At 64.1% G+C, this 14,905-nt stretch overlaps 3 protein-coding genes across 3 annotated transcripts; all 3 read left to right on the forward strand.

The window, feature by feature from the left end:
- The first annotated feature begins 1,476 nt into the window (after nucleotides 1-1,476).
- On the forward strand, nucleotides 1,477-3,491 carry LOC101789713 (uncharacterized). Its single transcript, XM_027471035.3, has 2 exons — nucleotides 1,477-1,632; nucleotides 2,074-3,491. The coding sequence occupies exon 2, from the start codon at nucleotides 2,113-2,115 to the stop codon at nucleotides 2,497-2,499; it is 387 nt and encodes a 128-aa protein (XP_027326836.2). The 5' UTR covers nucleotides 1,477-1,632; nucleotides 2,074-2,112; the 3' UTR covers nucleotides 2,500-3,491.
- A 10-nt stretch (nucleotides 3,492-3,501) lies between these two features.
- On the forward strand, nucleotides 3,502-12,001 carry RNF224 (ring finger protein 224). Its single transcript, XM_021269019.4, has one exon. It carries the CDS (start codon nucleotides 8,183-8,185, stop codon nucleotides 8,768-8,770), a length of 588 nt encoding a protein of 195 aa, XP_021124694.3. The 5' UTR covers nucleotides 3,502-8,182; the 3' UTR covers nucleotides 8,771-12,001.
- Nucleotides 12,002-12,064: 63 nt separating this feature from the next.
- Nucleotides 12,065-14,665, forward strand: LRRC26 (leucine rich repeat containing 26). Its single transcript, XM_038165021.2, has 2 exons — nucleotides 12,065-12,809; nucleotides 13,650-14,665. The coding sequence occupies exons 1-2, from the start codon at nucleotides 12,224-12,226 to the stop codon at nucleotides 13,907-13,909; spliced, it is 846 nt and encodes a 281-aa protein (XP_038020949.1). The 5' UTR covers nucleotides 12,065-12,223; the 3' UTR covers nucleotides 13,910-14,665.
- The last annotated feature ends 240 nt before the right edge of the window (nucleotides 14,666-14,905 follow it).

Genomic DNA, 14,905 nt, shown 5'->3' on the forward strand with positions numbered 1-14,905 from the left:
TCGGAGGGGCCGTGGGGGGGTCCGGCAGCTCTTGTTCTCCTGCCACGGGAGCGCGATTCCCCCCCTCGGGGCCCGAGGGCCGGGTGCGCGGGGCGCGCTCCTCCCGGTGCTCGGGCTTGGGGAAACTGAGGCACGGAGCCGGCCGGGGGAGGCTCTGCCGAAGCCGATCCCAGACCCCGCACCCCTGGGGACCGCGCTGCCACTGTCGGCCCCGTCTCCCCCCGCCGGCCCCGCGCCCCCACTCACCCGGGACCCGCGGCTCGGGCCGGACCCGGCGACCCCAGCCCCTCGCTGCGGGGCTCTCCTGGGCGGCTCTCCCCGGCGGAGCCGGCTGGGAAGCGCAGTCTGGTCCCGCGGAGCCGCGGGAGGGGGCGGCTCCCCTTGCAAAGTGCTTTGGGAAACGTAGTTCGTGTCCCCGAGGGTTCAGCAGCAGTGGTGGGGGGGGACTCGTCCCCCAGCTCCACGGGCACGGCCCCATCCAGCACCGTGGGAGGAGGCCGGGGCTCGGCACGGGCCGGTTGGGTGGCAGGAAGGGCGCGGGTCCCCACGGTGGCCACAGCGACATCACGCAGCAGGGACACGGAGCTGGGGACCCCCGGTGTCCCCGTCCCACCCCACGGGTGCGGGCCGGGAGCTGCGCCCCTCGCCTGGGGACAGGCAGGGTGCCCCGCGGACCCCCCCTGCCCCAAGCACCCGGCAGCAGGGACACGGTGCCGGGCACAGCAGGGGAGCTGTGGTGGTGCCACATCCCCGTGACATGTCCCCACGCTGCTGCTGCTGCTGGGACACAAGGAGCCCCGGGGGCTGGGGGCAGCGCTGCCCTGCCTGCAGCCCCTCAGAGGGCACAGCGGGTGTCCGGGGGGGGACAGGGACACCGGCTTTGTGGCAGTGAGAATACGGCAGGATCAGGGCACCAAGGCAACGGTGCTTGGCTTCTGGGCTGGGTTTTCAGTTGGCGTCTTCTGAAAAGTGTCGCCCTAGAGCAGGGTTGGGGCTGGGGCTCGCACGGGGGCTCCCCTGCCTGCTCTCAGGTGGAGGATGCCCCAAATCCGCATCTTCCCTCTTGGTCCGGGCTCCCACAACAGCCAACATCACACTGCAGAGCTGCGGTGTCCCCAGCTGTCACACAGCCCCAGGCTGGGGGCTCTGGTCCAGCCCCCCTGGTTTGTGCTGCTATCGATGCCGGGGGTCCAGGCAGGGGGGGGATCCCACCGGGAATCTGGCATCGGGGTGCCAGGGGCTGGGTCTGCGCTGGGCAGGCGGGACGCAGCCAGGCAGGGGCTGCGGGACCCCTGGGCTGCAGGGATTTGGGTGTCTGGGGGAGGGCTTGGGGGCAGCGGGAGCCTGGCGGGGGGTGGGCCGGGGGTGCCGGGGGGTGCAGGTGCGCCGTGTCCCCTGCCCGCTGCCCAGGCAGTGCCCGGTGCCCAGCGCCCGGTGCCCCCCGCAGGGCACAGGGAGCGCGGTGCCCCCCCGGCACTGCCCCTGTCCCTGTCCCTGTCCCTGCCCGGGGCCGGGCGGGGCGGGTCGGGGCGGGCCGTGCCGAGCCGAGCCGAGCCGAGCCCCGCCGCCGCCGCAGGAGGAAGCGCAGCCGGGGCAGAGCCGCCCCGCAGCCGGCCGGAGCCGCGCGGCTCGGTGAGTGCCGGGAGCCCCCCGCAGCCCCTGCCCCTGCCCCGCCGCCCCCTCCCCGTCCTCGCACCCCGCGGTGCCCCCCCGCCGTCCCCTGTCCCAGTCCCCCCACCCTTGTTCTCGCTCCCCCCCCCCCCTCGCCCCGTTTCCCTCGCTCTCCCCCCTGCCTCTTGTCCTTGCCCCGCTTCCCTCCCTCCAGTGCCCTCCTTCGTCCCAGGCTTGCTCCCCCCAGAAGCTCCTGCACCACCCACAGCCCCAGCACCCTGCCTGCCCCTGGCCCCTGCCTGGCTCTGCTGCCCCTGCTTGCAGGGCCACACATATGGGGTCGCTTGTTGGGTCCTGTGGGGCTGCCAGGGAGGGGTGAGCACAGCTCAGCACCCTGCTCCCAAACTAGTGGGGCCACCCCATGGTCCCCCCATGCCTTAGCTTCATCTCTGTCTCTCACAGGAGGTGGGGAGAGCACTGCCAGCCAGCAGGGACGGGGACATGGATCGCGGTGTCACCCTGGAGAACCCCTATGCCAGCGTGAACATCCCGCGGTCCCAGTTCCAGCAGAGTTTCATCACTCATTACCTGAAGGAAGAGCCTGCTTCGCCCACCGTGATCGCCAACCCCGCCGTCGTGCCTGTGTACAGCGCAGAGGAGCAGGCAGACCGTGCTGGCAGCTGTGACAACCAGACCATTTCCACGGGGAAGTCGTGGTCCCGGCCCTACAATCCCTATGGTAGCATGAAGATGCCCAATGGGGATTCACCCGACTCCTTCTACACTGTCACCCTGGACAAACCACCCAAAGGCCACGAGTCCGGTGGGGGGAACTGCTGCCACAAGCGGTGCCCCTGCTGCAGAAAGTGTTGCTGTGTCATCTCCTAAGGGGACGTGTGGGACGTGCTGGGGGGGCACCCAGCCCGGGCACCCCAGGGAGCTGCCCCATCACCTGCTCTGGCAGCTGGGAGGTGGCACTGGTTGGACTCACCTCTGGTTTTCACCCATGAGCTCTGCCGCCAGCTACACTGGTGATGGGCACCTGCTGGCTCCTTGGAGCCCAGAGAGGGGTGTGGGGGAGAAGGATGGGACCCCCCCACTCCATGGAGACCCAGGGATCCTGGGGATGATGTGTGCCGACACAGATGCCTCCGAGGAGCGCCTACATTGGGACTGGAGCAGTCTGCGAGCCTCCACACTGAGCTGGCTAGTCCACCCTTGCTGGGAAACCCATGAAGAAGGGTCAGGGACACATCTCCGGCTGGGACGGGGACCCCTCCCCTCCTCGAGCAGTGCTCCCATGCAGTGTCACGGGGCTGCTGCACGCCCTGCGCCAAGCTCTGGATGTGTGGCTGCTCCTCCTCACCACGTTGCCCGCCAGACGGAGGGAAGGAGACAGGAAGGACAGACAGACAAAGTGTGGCAGGGTGCCAGGCAGAACTCCAGGGCAGCACCTGATGGTGTGGTGTTCGGGGGCCTGCTGTCAGGATGCCAGGACCCCCTCCAGTCCCGTGCCTTCCCCGCGGTCAGGGTGCGCAGTGCCACCCGTGCCATCGAAGCGCCCACTGCGGATCCCCATCCTCGGCCTTCTGCAACCCCCTGGCACTGAGAAAAGCGAGCGTGGAGCCCGCTGGCCTCTTCGCAGCAATCTGGGGTGGCTCTGGACTCGGTTTTGGGCTGGGACTGGCGCGGCGGGGCTGGAACAAGCCGGCCGTTGTGCTGGCGTTCCCCGGCCGTCGTGCTGCCAAGTGACAGCTGCGTAAGCAACTGCGGCGGCTGCAGGAACGGCCTCGTCTGCAGGGGCTTGGAAAGAGCGCGGGTGTGAGCCGATGACTTCAGCGTGCCACAAATAAAGTTACTGCCCTCTCCTGCCCTGCCAAGGTACGCCTCTTCCCTCTGGCCTGCGTTTTCCGGGATTCCTGAGTTACTTCTTGCCTCTCCAGCAGGGCTGTGCATTGTATTGTGCTGTGGGGGGGGGCACGAGGCGTTCTCTTCCCCAATACCGGGCTTAACTCCTCCACCGCTGACTGCAGCAGCAGCAGGGGCCTTGAGCTCCCCATCTTGCTGCTGCCAGCCCCCTCCAGCATCCCCTCACCCAGGCACTGCCAGTATGGCATGGTGCTGCCAGCCTGGGGACGGGGGCTGGGGCTTGGCCTGACCCTGCCAAGCTGGATGCTGTCCCTCCCGTCCTTTGGAAGGAGAGCGCCTGGCTTTGCGGGGTGCTGGGGAAGGGGTGGGCTCCTGGATGGGGCAGGTGGGTGCTGGGGGGGCTTTGTGGCACTGCCTGGGCTACCTGTGACCCCTGGGGATCCCACCAGCACTGGGAACCCACCAGCACCAGGAGCCCACCCACCCCTTGGGGTTTCCACCACCCCTTGGGGTTCCCACAGCCCCTGAGATCTTCAGGGCCAGGGAGGCAGAGGCTTGGCAGAGGTGCAGGAATTCGGCTCCTCCACCTGGCTCAGGTCCCGTGCTGGCGGCTGGCGGGGAGGGGGTGGCCTCTGGCAGGGACGCAGCCCCATGCAGCCTGTCCTGCACAAGGAGCTCTCTTGTCTGCCCTGCCTGGAGCGCTGTCAGTGCTGACACAGAGACGAGCTGATTCACCCCGTGTTTGCTTCTGTGGGCTCCTTGTCCCAGATGCCAGCCCTTCCCCATTTCCGAGCCCACCCTCAGCGCGGGCTGGGCAGGGACGTGGTAGCAAGGCTGAAACTGGTGCCCGTGGGTGTGACGTGGAGATGTGCTGGGCAGGGCACAGCACCCGCCGGCAGCACCCGGTGTCACCACCGCCCTTCGCTCCGCATAACCTTGGGATGGCAGCAAACAGCGCTCCTTGCCAGCCCCTGGGCAATGATTAAACCGGAGGCAGCGGCAAGGCTGGTGGGGAGCAGGGGAGAAAGGGAGGGCACAGGGGGGGCAGACCCCAGAAGGGACACGCTGGGCTCTGGGCGATGCTCGTGCAGGGTCCAAGGGGCACTGCCCATGTGCGCCGGGTGCTGGGCTGTGTGCAGGGCGGTGCTGGGTGGCTGCTGTCTCCTGCGGGTGGGGTGTCGGTGGTGATGCACAGCGCTGGCTCATCGGGACCGGACCTTTGCACTCTCCTTATGGTGCCTCTCCCTGCCCTGCTGTACCAAAGGTTCCTGCAGGTCCCAGGGTTGTAGCCGAGCCCTGGGAACAGAAAAACACTTTTCCCACCCTCTTGTTGTTGCTGATTGCAGCTACGCCTTCCCCTATGTCCAGATTCACCTGTTTCTGCAGGGCAGGTGGAGCCAAGCAGGTTTCAGGCAACAATGCTACTTGGTGTGCCCATGCCATGCAAGGGTTTCCGCTACCCCAATCTAGCCCTGCCTGCTGGTCCCATGTGTCCTGGTTTCATAAAATCACAGCACGGCTGAGGCTGGAGGCACCTCTGGGTCCCTCTGGTCCAAGCCCTGCCCCAGCAGGGCCTCCCGGAGCAGGGTGCCCAGCAGAAGGGCCCTGAAGATCTCCAAGGAGGGGACTCCACAACCTCTCTGGGCAGCCTGTGACAGTGTCCCACCATCCGCACGGCACAGAAGGGCTGCCTGGTGCTCAGAGGGAGCCTCCTGTGCTCCAGTTTGTGCCCACTGCCTCTTGTCCTGGCACTGAGCACCACTGATGAGAGCGGCCTCCCTCCAAGCATTTCTAGGCACTGATGAGATATCCCCTGAGCCTCCCCTTCCCCAGGCTGAGCAGTCCCAGCTCTCTCGGCCTCTCCTCACAGCAGAGGGGCTCCAGGTCTTTGCTTATTTCCATAGCCCTTTGGGGGACTTGCTTCAGGTCTCTTATTCTGGGGAGTCCTGAGTGGGACCCAGCCCTCAGGGGGTGGACTCAGCAGTGTTGAAAGAGGGGAAGGATCACTTCCCCCCACCTGCGGGTATTATTTTCCCTAATGCAGCCCAGGGCACCATTCCCTGCCTTCTTTGTCCCAAGGGAGGGCCGGTTGCTGCCTCAGGGTCAGCTTGGTGCCCAGCAGGGCCCTTCTGGCCAGGCTGCTTCCAGCTGGGTGCCCCCAGCACGTCCTGGGGCTGGGGTTGTTCCTCCCCGGGGGAAGGACTCTGCACCTCTCTCCCTGGGGAACCTCAGGAGGTTCCTGTGCCAGGCCCATGGCTCCCTGCCCCTTCCTACCCCTCCTCACCAGGCAGTGCCATGGGTACCATGGGTGTGCACACAACCAAGCCCACCCCCACGTGTGTAGTGGTTTTGGGTTTAACTTCATATGCCCCAAATGATGCCTGTTGGGTTGCACACATTACTGCATGGCCAGTGAGCTGGGCCATGATGGTGCTTTGAACAGGAGAGTGACTTATTGCCAGCTCTGGGACATGTGGGACATCCAGAGGCATCGGGATGCGTGAACATCCCTGGACACATAGGACTTGGATGGAAGTCACAGTGCCATCTGTGTGCCCAGCCCTGCCCCAGCACACATGGGGACAGATGCTGCTGGCCTGCAGGATCTCCTGGGTACCTTGTGCCACCCCATGTCCTGCCCCTGGTCCCTGGCAGTGGGGTCCCACCTGCCGGGCGCTGCCTGGGACACTTGTGATGGAGCCTGAAGCTGCTGTGCTGCCAGCTCTGCTGCCCTGCACAGGGTCAGGGTTGAGCTTTTCCGCAGAGTCCCGGTGAGGCACTCGGTGTCCGGCCCCAAATCCCTGCCTCTTTCTGCCAAGGAGCCCCAGCAGCGTGGGGACAGCGTGGGGACAGCGTGGGGACAGTGCGGCACCCTGCTCCTGCCTGCGCTGCTGCCTGCTGCCCTCTCCTGCTCGCAGGCAGAAGTGCTGCGCGCTCCGGCCCAGGCATTCGTCCTCCAGGATCCTGGCTTCGCCCCCCAAAGCCTCTTTCCCTGCTCTGAGCACCCTCCCTGCTGGGGCTGTGACATCGCTGCTGGCCCCAGGGTCGTGCAGGGGCTGGTGCTGCGGGGACTGCCTGCTGCCACCCCTGGGTCACGCATCAGCACAGACCTTGCGGGTGTCACCGGGGGGTGCCGGGATCTCCCCAGCGTTACCTGCTGATGAGCATCATCCCCAGCAGAGCCGAGGACCTCAATGCCAGATTCTGCAGCCCCAGGAGGAAGAGCAGGAACAGGGCATGGACATGGATTTGGTGGCTTTCTTGGAGAAGCTGAGCCTCAGTGTCACCCTGATCCCGGTCAGCCTGCAGGCACCAAGCCCCTCTGAGCTGCTGCCACCAGCAAAGAGCTGTGCTGTGCTGTGCTGTGCTGCCTTCACCCCCGTCCCCACGGTCAGCGAGGCACTGGAGGTCGAGGACAGCTTGGGTGCCCTACTCTTTCCCCCACCCCTCCCAGCTCCAGCCCCTCTCACACCCCAGCTGGTTTCCCTCTCGCTGCTGTCACCCCCAGGCACAGAGCGGGGTCCCCGTCCCCCTGCACCGCCCCACACGTGGGTGCTGCCCCCTCGGAGCCACGCGACAGGCTGCAGCCTTGGTGCCTCCCTGCCAGCCCCAGCTCCCCCGAGCCTGGACCCTTGCTGTGTCCTCACCCGTGGGTCACAGCCGTCCCCACAGCCCGGGCCACCTGGGGATGTGCTGGCTGTGCGTGTCCCAGGGAGTCTGCAGAGTGGTCAGGCTTCTGCTGGCCGACATCTACCCAAACGTGGTGGCCAAGGACAGGGAGGTCTCCGCCGCTGCTGCCTGGGCACAGCTGATGTCCACACACGGTGACGCCCGACCTTGCAGGGACAGAGCCTTCTGCTAATGAGGCAGAGCGGGTGGCTAATGAGCACTCCCAGGGAGGGAGGCAGGGCTTCAATTTCGGAGGTCTTTGTTATCCAGGCACTTGTAACTCAATCTCCCAGGCTTGGCTTCCCAGCAGCAGATCCGATAGCATGCCTGCCCCTGAAAGGTGAGCCCCTTCCCACCGCGCAGCCACCCGCGGCTGCTGGGACCTGGCAGGGAGCTGCTTGGGACCCTGATGCTGCTCCCAGGATTGCCACAGCCCCTTGGGATGCTGCAGCCCCTCTGCCATCTCCCCTGAGGTCCTGGGGAGGACAGCACCCCAGGTAGGGATGGGGAACAGGGTTGGGGGGAGAAGTGGGTGCCCACACCAACCAAAATGCTCAAGGTCACCAGTGGGGAAGGTGTGGGGTCCTGGTGGCCCCTTGGAGAGGGTTGCAGACATGCTGGAGGGTACCCTGAGATGATACTGGACCCCTTCCCACCAGCCTGCATGCTTGCCCCCTGCTGACATCCACGGGCTGGTGCCCAAGGCTGGCACGAGGGTTGCATGGCCTGGCCCTCAGGTTGCTGCTCCCCCCTTCTTCCCACCCCATGATGCCCACTGGCCCTGAGCCCCCGCAGCCCTGGGCAGGCAAATGAGGCCTGGCCGCCCCCAGCCCCTGTGGGAGGGAAGGAGCATTCAGCAGAGCCATGTAGGGTGGCGCTGGGATAACGAATCCTCGTGGATGGGGTTCACCCCAGAGGGGCAGGGCTGGCTGCAGGGCAGGCAGGGATGTTGGGCAGGAACCCTGATACCTCCAGCAACCCACTACTGCCCCCACGGCGTGTGACTGGTCCCCATCTCCCTTGAACTTTGCACATGGAGGTGGCACCCCACACCCTGCTCCCCGCCCCAGCCATGGGGCTGACATCTCCTCCTGCCCTCCCCTCCCCTCCCAGCATGTCCCAGGTCGGTGGCAGCCCCCGGGCCGAGGACATGGGGCCACGCACTGAGGCGAACTCGTGCACGCCGAGCCGGGGCAGCCAGAGGGTCGAGTGCATCATCTGCTACTCCTCCTACGACCTGTGCAGCCGGCTGCCGCGCCGGCTGTACTGCGGCCACACGTTCTGCCAGACCTGCCTCAAGCGCCTGGACGCCGTCGCCAACGAGCAGCGCTGGATCCCCTGCCCGCAGTGCCGCCAAAATACGCCCACGCCACGCGGCGGCGTCACCATGCTCGACCTCGACCTGGCCACCTTCCTCGCCGTCAAGGCTGACAAGGAGCAGCCCCGGGTGGCTGGACGGTCCCTGCCAGACACGGCCACCAAGGGCTCGTGCAAGGAGCCGGCAATCACGCAGCAGCCGTCGGGGCTGTGCCAAGACGCGGTGCCCCAGGCCCCCCTCCCACGCTGCGGCTGCTGCCGGCCATGCATCTGCTGTGGGGTGACGGCAGATTTTGAGAGCTGAGTTGGGGGACATGGGGACAGCAGCGTGTGGGCAGGCTTGGCATGGCTCAGTGGAGCCAGCCTGCATCACATACTGAGCTCCCAGGGTCTCACGATTTGGGGACCCCATGCCATGCCATGCCCCAGGCACATGTGTGGACGGTAGTGGTGGGGCTGTCCCCGTAGCCTAGGAAGGGATTCAGCTATCTCGGGGTTTGCTCTCTATCCTGCTGGGATTTAGGGTGCAACAGGAGGGGATGAGGATATTTCCACCCTTCATCCTGACAACTCCAAAACCTGGTACAACCATCACGGGTGTCCTCTGGTGTCTGACCCAGGGCTTGCTGGTGCCCAGCTTTTCCTGTGCATGCAGATATGTGATGGGGACCCCTTCACCAAGGCAGGGGGTGCAGGAGCCTGGCACAGCGCAGCAATGCAGAGATGCTCTGGGGAGTATCCAACACATCTATTAAACACCTGCTGTGCTGCACCTGTTGGTTGTATTTGTTAAGTCAGCCTCATGCTAGCCCAGGGAAAGCCCTGCCCCCAGAGCAGGGAGAAGTGACCTGCTTTGTCCAATTGTTTTTCTTTAAGTGTTTGCTCTACTTGCCATTTGCATGAGAAATTTGGGCTTTGTGGGGCAGGTGAATAGTTAAAACTGAGGATGACAGGGTCACTGGGGACCACAGCTCATGGCTCCAGCTCTTTGAATTGATCTGGCCTCCAGCTGTTTTACTCCAGCACCATATGGGGTTAGCAGAGGCAAAATGGAGAGGGGCTGGAGGCAGGGGTGCATGAGGGTAATGTTAATACAGTTCTTGGGTTGGGAGGAGAGGGGTTGCAGAGTCCATCCTTCCTCAGAGTCCAGTTTCTGCATCCATTTTCCGTGCAATTCATGAGCTCTTACAACATCCCCGTGTCAGGCACCGCGGTGATTTCACGACCCTGTGTGCTGGTGCTCAGCTGTCCCCTTGCCGCGCACAATGCCCACGCTGTGCACAGTGCCCGTTCACAGTTCTGCCACTTGGTGTCACATGCCGTAAAAAAGTCAGAGCCCTGAGCTGTGCCCAGGCAGAGCAGGCTCCACGGATGCCCCAGGGCAGAGGCAGGGGTGTCCAGGGGGCTGGCATGAGTGTGGTGTGCTGTGGGGTCTCTTTCCTGCCATGGTGCTGGCACCTGCCAGCCTCGGATCTTTAATTATGTGGAAAAATGCAATAACGTAAAATCTTCAAGGATGTGATAAAAGCTGTCCTGGAGTCCTAAGGTGCCTTCCCCTCCATCTTCATGCTGCCCAGGGGATCACCGTCCCCGTTGCAGGTTTGGGCATGGAGACCTGCCTGAGCAGAGGCTGTGCTGTGCTCCTGTGAGGGACAATCCCTGGGAACAGGGCCCCTGAGGGAACTGCGGTGGTGAGGATGATGCTAGGGGCTGTGTGAGAGCTGAGCCCACCCCCCGGCAAGGTGTCCCCAGCAGGGATTGCAAAGCCCTGGAGGCACCGAGTGTGCTGCTTCTGAAAGAGCTGCAGCCTCACCACGCCGGTGCTGGTGCCCCCAGGAGGAGATGGGTCCCATCCTGCTGGGATCCTGCCGGCGAGGCTCTGTGCTCACCCCAGCACCTGGCTCCAGCTCTTTGGTGGTGGGAGGCAGCAAGGACCCACGGCTCCCCACCCTCAGCCACAGCTCCTGGTCTCCGTGCCACCACCCTGGAACCCTTCAGCGCCAGGAGCAAGCTGGAGAGCTGTGCTATGAGCAGTCAGTGGCTGGGCTCCGGAGTTTTTCTGCCTCTGCATTTGGGAATGGTCTCACCACGATGGCTGGGCACCCTGAATCCCTCCCCCTGCCCGTGCCATGGGGACTGCTCTGGCAGCCTCTGCCATGTCAGGGGATGCTGAGGGCCGGTGCTGGCCCTGGGGCTGTGCTGGGCTGTGGAGCCCCAGACCTCCTCCGGGGAAGTATCGCCACGGGGAGAAGTGCATGGGGACGGAGACCTGCAGGTGCTGTGTCCCCTGCCCAAAGAAGAGGGCACTGACAGGCCCTCAAAGGGCTGAGCTGCTGGGGGTGCCAGGAGCCTGGTACCCTGCAGAGAGCTTCGAGGGGTGAGAGAAGGGACAGTGGTGGGGACACTGGGCCTGCTGGGTTGCAGGACCCCCCCACCCTCTTCTGCCATGTGCCAGTGGGGTGTGCAGCAGGGTGGCAGTGAGAGAAAGGTGCTGGGTTGCTTCACAGCCTCCTGGGCTCTCTGAGCACAAAATCTGTGAATGACCTTGTTTTTCACAGCATTTTTTTTTTTCCTTGGCAATTTTTGCACTTCAAAAATGACAAAAATGACAGTGGACAAAGTACCTCTGAGTGCACTGGGACCCTGAGAATTTGTGTCCCCACACAGCCTGGGGTGCTGCGGGTGAGCCGGAGCTGCACAGCCCTGTGGGGCTGGGCTGGACTGGAGGATTCCTCTGAATTATTTCCAGATGGGGATTAATGCAGCAAAGTGAGTTTGCCGCAGGGTAGATAAACAAACCAAAGCTCCTCTGGAGGCTATTAATAAACCGGTCTGCCTGCTCCTGGGTCTGGGAACATCCGGGATCTGGCTGGGGGCACAGGCACGCGCTGCTTTGCTGCCTCTCAGCCTCTTTGCCATGGGGCAGGGGTGCCCCAAGTCCCAAGAGGCAAAGGAGCCACAAGAGCATCCCTGTTCCATCACTGGGCAGGGTGGGATGAGGTCCTCTGGTCCCCTGGGGTCCCTGGAGCCCTGACGGGGAGGGCTGGCACCTCCCCTCTGCAGCTCCTGCTGCGGGACTTTCAAACAGAAGCAGGTGTAAACAGGGAGGAGGCAGACTTTGAGCCCTCCAGTGCCGGCACTGCCACGCCAAAACCAGGGCGAGCAAGTTTCAGGTGGCAGCAGCCTGGCACATTTACCTTCCTCATGCCTTCTTGGGTGGGGGTCACATCCCAACCCTTCTCACTTATGGTCTCCTGCCAGGGGCAAAGAGAGCCTGGCCAAGGGCTCCCCACCGAGAACCTCCGGGCATGGCAGGGACAGCATTAGACTTGCCAACAGTATGATTGAAGCTTTGTCCCATCCCAGCCAGCTACGCGTCCCTGGGTCCTCTGTGCATGGCAGGTTGCCCCGTGGGGAGGATGAAGGCCAGGAGGTGTTTGTTTTTTTCCACCTCCCCAGGCTGCAGTGCCCACAAGCAGCTAACTGCGGGCTGGACGGAGCTGGCTGCTTACCTGGCTGGAGCGATGCCTGGAGGGGGGAGGGATGAGGGCACAGCCACACCTTGCCAGGGCAGGCATCACTGCAAAAATATTTCCTAAGAGAAGTGCAGCTCCACCCCGCACAGCACACGGGGAATGCACAGAGCTACCGGGAGCCGTGCGTGTCCACCCGCTCACCGCACCCAAGGGTGCTGGGCAGGATCGAGCAGCTGGGCAAGGCGAGGGGTGCTGGGCACCCTGCCCCCGGGGGAACCCTGATGCTGGAGGACAGGGAGCCCTCTCTGCGTGGGTGGGAAGCCATGGGCGTGTGGAGGGGCCCCAGCACCGTGCTGACCCTCCTGCTCCTCCTGTGCCCGCTGCCCACAGCTGCGTGCCCCCCCGCCTGCCGCTGCTTGGCAGGGGACGTGGACTGCCGCCAGCGCGCCCTGCACGAGGTGCCGCCGCGCCTGCCCACCAACGCCAGCACCCTATTGCTTGGCTACAACTTCATCGCCGTGCTCAGGGCACGCTCCTTCCCCTCCCTGCCGGTGCTGCTGCGGCTCAGCCTGCCCCATAACCAACTGGGGATGATCCACAGGCAGGCGCTGGTGGGGCTCGGGGCGCTGCAGGAGCTGGATCTAAGCAACAACTACCTGGCCACGCTGAGCCCCGAGAGCTTCCTGCCTCTCGGCAGCCTGGCCACGCTCAACCTGGGCAACAACAGGCTGGAGGAGCTGGGGACTGGGGTGCTGAGTGCCTTGCCCCAGCTCCAAGAGCTCTTCCTGCATGGGAACCCTTGGGTGTGCTCCTGCAGCATCCTGCCCCTCTGGCGCTGGCTTGGTCACAACAGGGACAAAGTGCCAGGTGAGTGCTCCGAGCCCCCACCTGCTCCATCCTCGCTCATCATCCCCAACTGCCGCCAGGCCATGGGTCTGTGGGGATGGGGTCCCTGTGGGTGCAGCAAGGTTTCCCAGAAGCCAGCCCCACTTGGGTGGATTTGTCCCTGGGTCTGGTCCCTGGTGCCACCCTCCAGTGGCTGGTGGCTGGTTTCTGGTCACCAGCAGGGATTTCCTGCAGAGGCAGACTGGGTAACGGCACACAGCGCCGTCCCCAGCAGAGGCACCAGTCCTGCCGCAGGGAGGGCGAGGGGTGACGGGCAATGGGCACCTGAGGGGTGGGCATCACCCCTGACTTGGCCAGGACTCAGTTCCTCCAGCCCCTTCCCCAGTGCCATCAGGAGAATGGGTCTGATCCTGCATTTCTTCCTCTGTGAGCCTTGGTGAGAAGCAGTTCTGCCAGCGGGGGTCACTCCCTCTGCTACCACCCACTCCCGTGCCTCTTGCCTGCACTGGGAGGGCTTTCTGTGGCATCTCCAGGCTGGCTTCTCACTGCTGCCCATGCCTGTCCCCAGGGAGCCAGCCCCACTGCCTTGCCTGCCCCTTCCTCTCCTGCCCCATCATGTCCTGCCCAGCACTGCGTCCACCTCCCTGTCCCATCCCACTCCCCAAGGCGCAGGACATACGTGAGTGCTAGACCCTCACTGTGCCCTTTGTGCCCTGCCCTGGGCTATCTTGGCCAACGTGGCGCCACAGTCCCTGTCCTCCTGCCCTGGCCTGCTCTGTCCCACACAGACCTGCCCCATGTCCTCCTGTCCCTGGCACCCAGCTGCCCCCTGTGCCCACCACCGCCGCTTTTCTCTTCCAGAGGAGAGTTCACTCCAGTGTGTGTTCCCGGAGCAGCTGAGCACATACCCGATCATGGCCTTCAGGAATGAGTCCTTCAGGCAGTGCCAGGAGACCCCACTGTCTGCCCAGCGTTATGCCACCTTCCTGCTCCTCGGGCTGTCCTCCTTCCTGGCCAGCATCATCTTCTGCACCCTGATGGGCTTCATCGTGGTCATTTACCAGCACCTGCGCAAGGAACCCCGCTTCTGTAGGAGACCCCTTCTCTGCAGGGGGCACTGAGCAGGACCACCAGCCCTGGGCAGGGCCTGCACCCAGCTATTGTGAAGGTTTCCCTGCGGAGCAGTGGGCGGATGCTCTGCTCCTGCAGAGTGCTCCTGCTCCTCCCTGGGGCCCTGAGGAATCCCTGAGCTCTGCCCCACTGCCTCCAGTTCAGCCCCATTGCAGCACCGCTCCCTGCCTCAGGAGGCTCCCTCAGGTCGCCCCCAGACCTGCACAGCCCCTTCCCAGGGGGGCTGCTGATCCTTTTCCTCTGGCTCACCCTCTCCTGCCCCTTTGCTCCCCAGGGCTCTTGTGTGCATTTCAGGGTGCACCGTTTACCTCCCTGTGCCTTTTGGTGAACCCCATGAGTCTTTGGGTGCCTTCTGGTGCCCCAAAGCCTCTCAGTGCCTTTTCTGTGTCTCCAGAAGGCTTTTTGTTGTGTCACAAAGCTCTTCATAGGTCTGTTTATGCAATTGAGGATCTCTGGGTGCTTTGAGGGAACTCCAGAGCTTCCATGCAGCAAAGGAAAGTACAAGCTGGGTGAAGAGGTCAACCCCCAACAGTCCCTTCTGGCACAAGTTCCTACCCACCACAAGGCAATAAGAGCCATAATGAGACAGCCATGAGTGTCAACCTCCCCCTGTTAGCTCCTGTGGCATAGAAATGATCTCATGCCCGTGCAAGAGCTGTGGTACAGGCCAGAGATGTGGTCAATGTGTCTGTCTGTTGGCAAGCACTCAGTGGAGGTTAAATAAGAGAATAAATCAAATGTTGTGACTTGCTCTCATCTTTATTTCCAAGACAGAGAACAGCCCAGTGTGCATGTGGGCCTACTCAAGAAGGCCTGGGCTTCCCATGTGGAGCCAGGGCCTTGCCTGTCATCCTCCGTCATCCCCTGAGCCCTGCTGCCCCTGCCTGCTCCTCCCAGGGGGACAGTCGTCCTGCCCGAGGGCTCCAAGCTGAAGAAGCCATCGTGGCCACAGACTGGGCATCACAAAGAAAAAGCCTTGGAGGGGA

This window comes from Anas platyrhynchos, chromosome 18 (genome assembly GCF_047663525.1).
Source record: "Anas platyrhynchos isolate ZD024472 breed Pekin duck chromosome 18, IASCAAS_PekinDuck_T2T, whole genome shotgun sequence".
Classification (NCBI taxonomy): domain Eukaryota; kingdom Metazoa; phylum Chordata; class Aves; order Anseriformes; family Anatidae; genus Anas; species Anas platyrhynchos.

Coding starts and splice junctions, on each gene's coding strand:
- LRRC26 (XM_038165021.2), top strand. CDS start 12,224: ATGCTGGAGGACAGGGAGCCCTCTCTGCGTGGGTGGGAAGCCATGGGC. Junction 12,810..13,649: donor CAACAGGGACAAAGTGCCAG/GTGAGTGCTCCG, acceptor TTTCTCTTCCAG/AGGAGAGTTCACTCCAGTGT.
- RNF224 (XM_021269019.4), top strand. CDS start 8,183: ATGGAGGTGGCACCCCACACCCTGCTCCCCGCCCCAGCCATGGGGCTG.
- LOC101789713 (XM_027471035.3), top strand. CDS start 2,113: ATGGATCGCGGTGTCACCCTGGAGAACCCCTATGCCAGCGTGAACATC.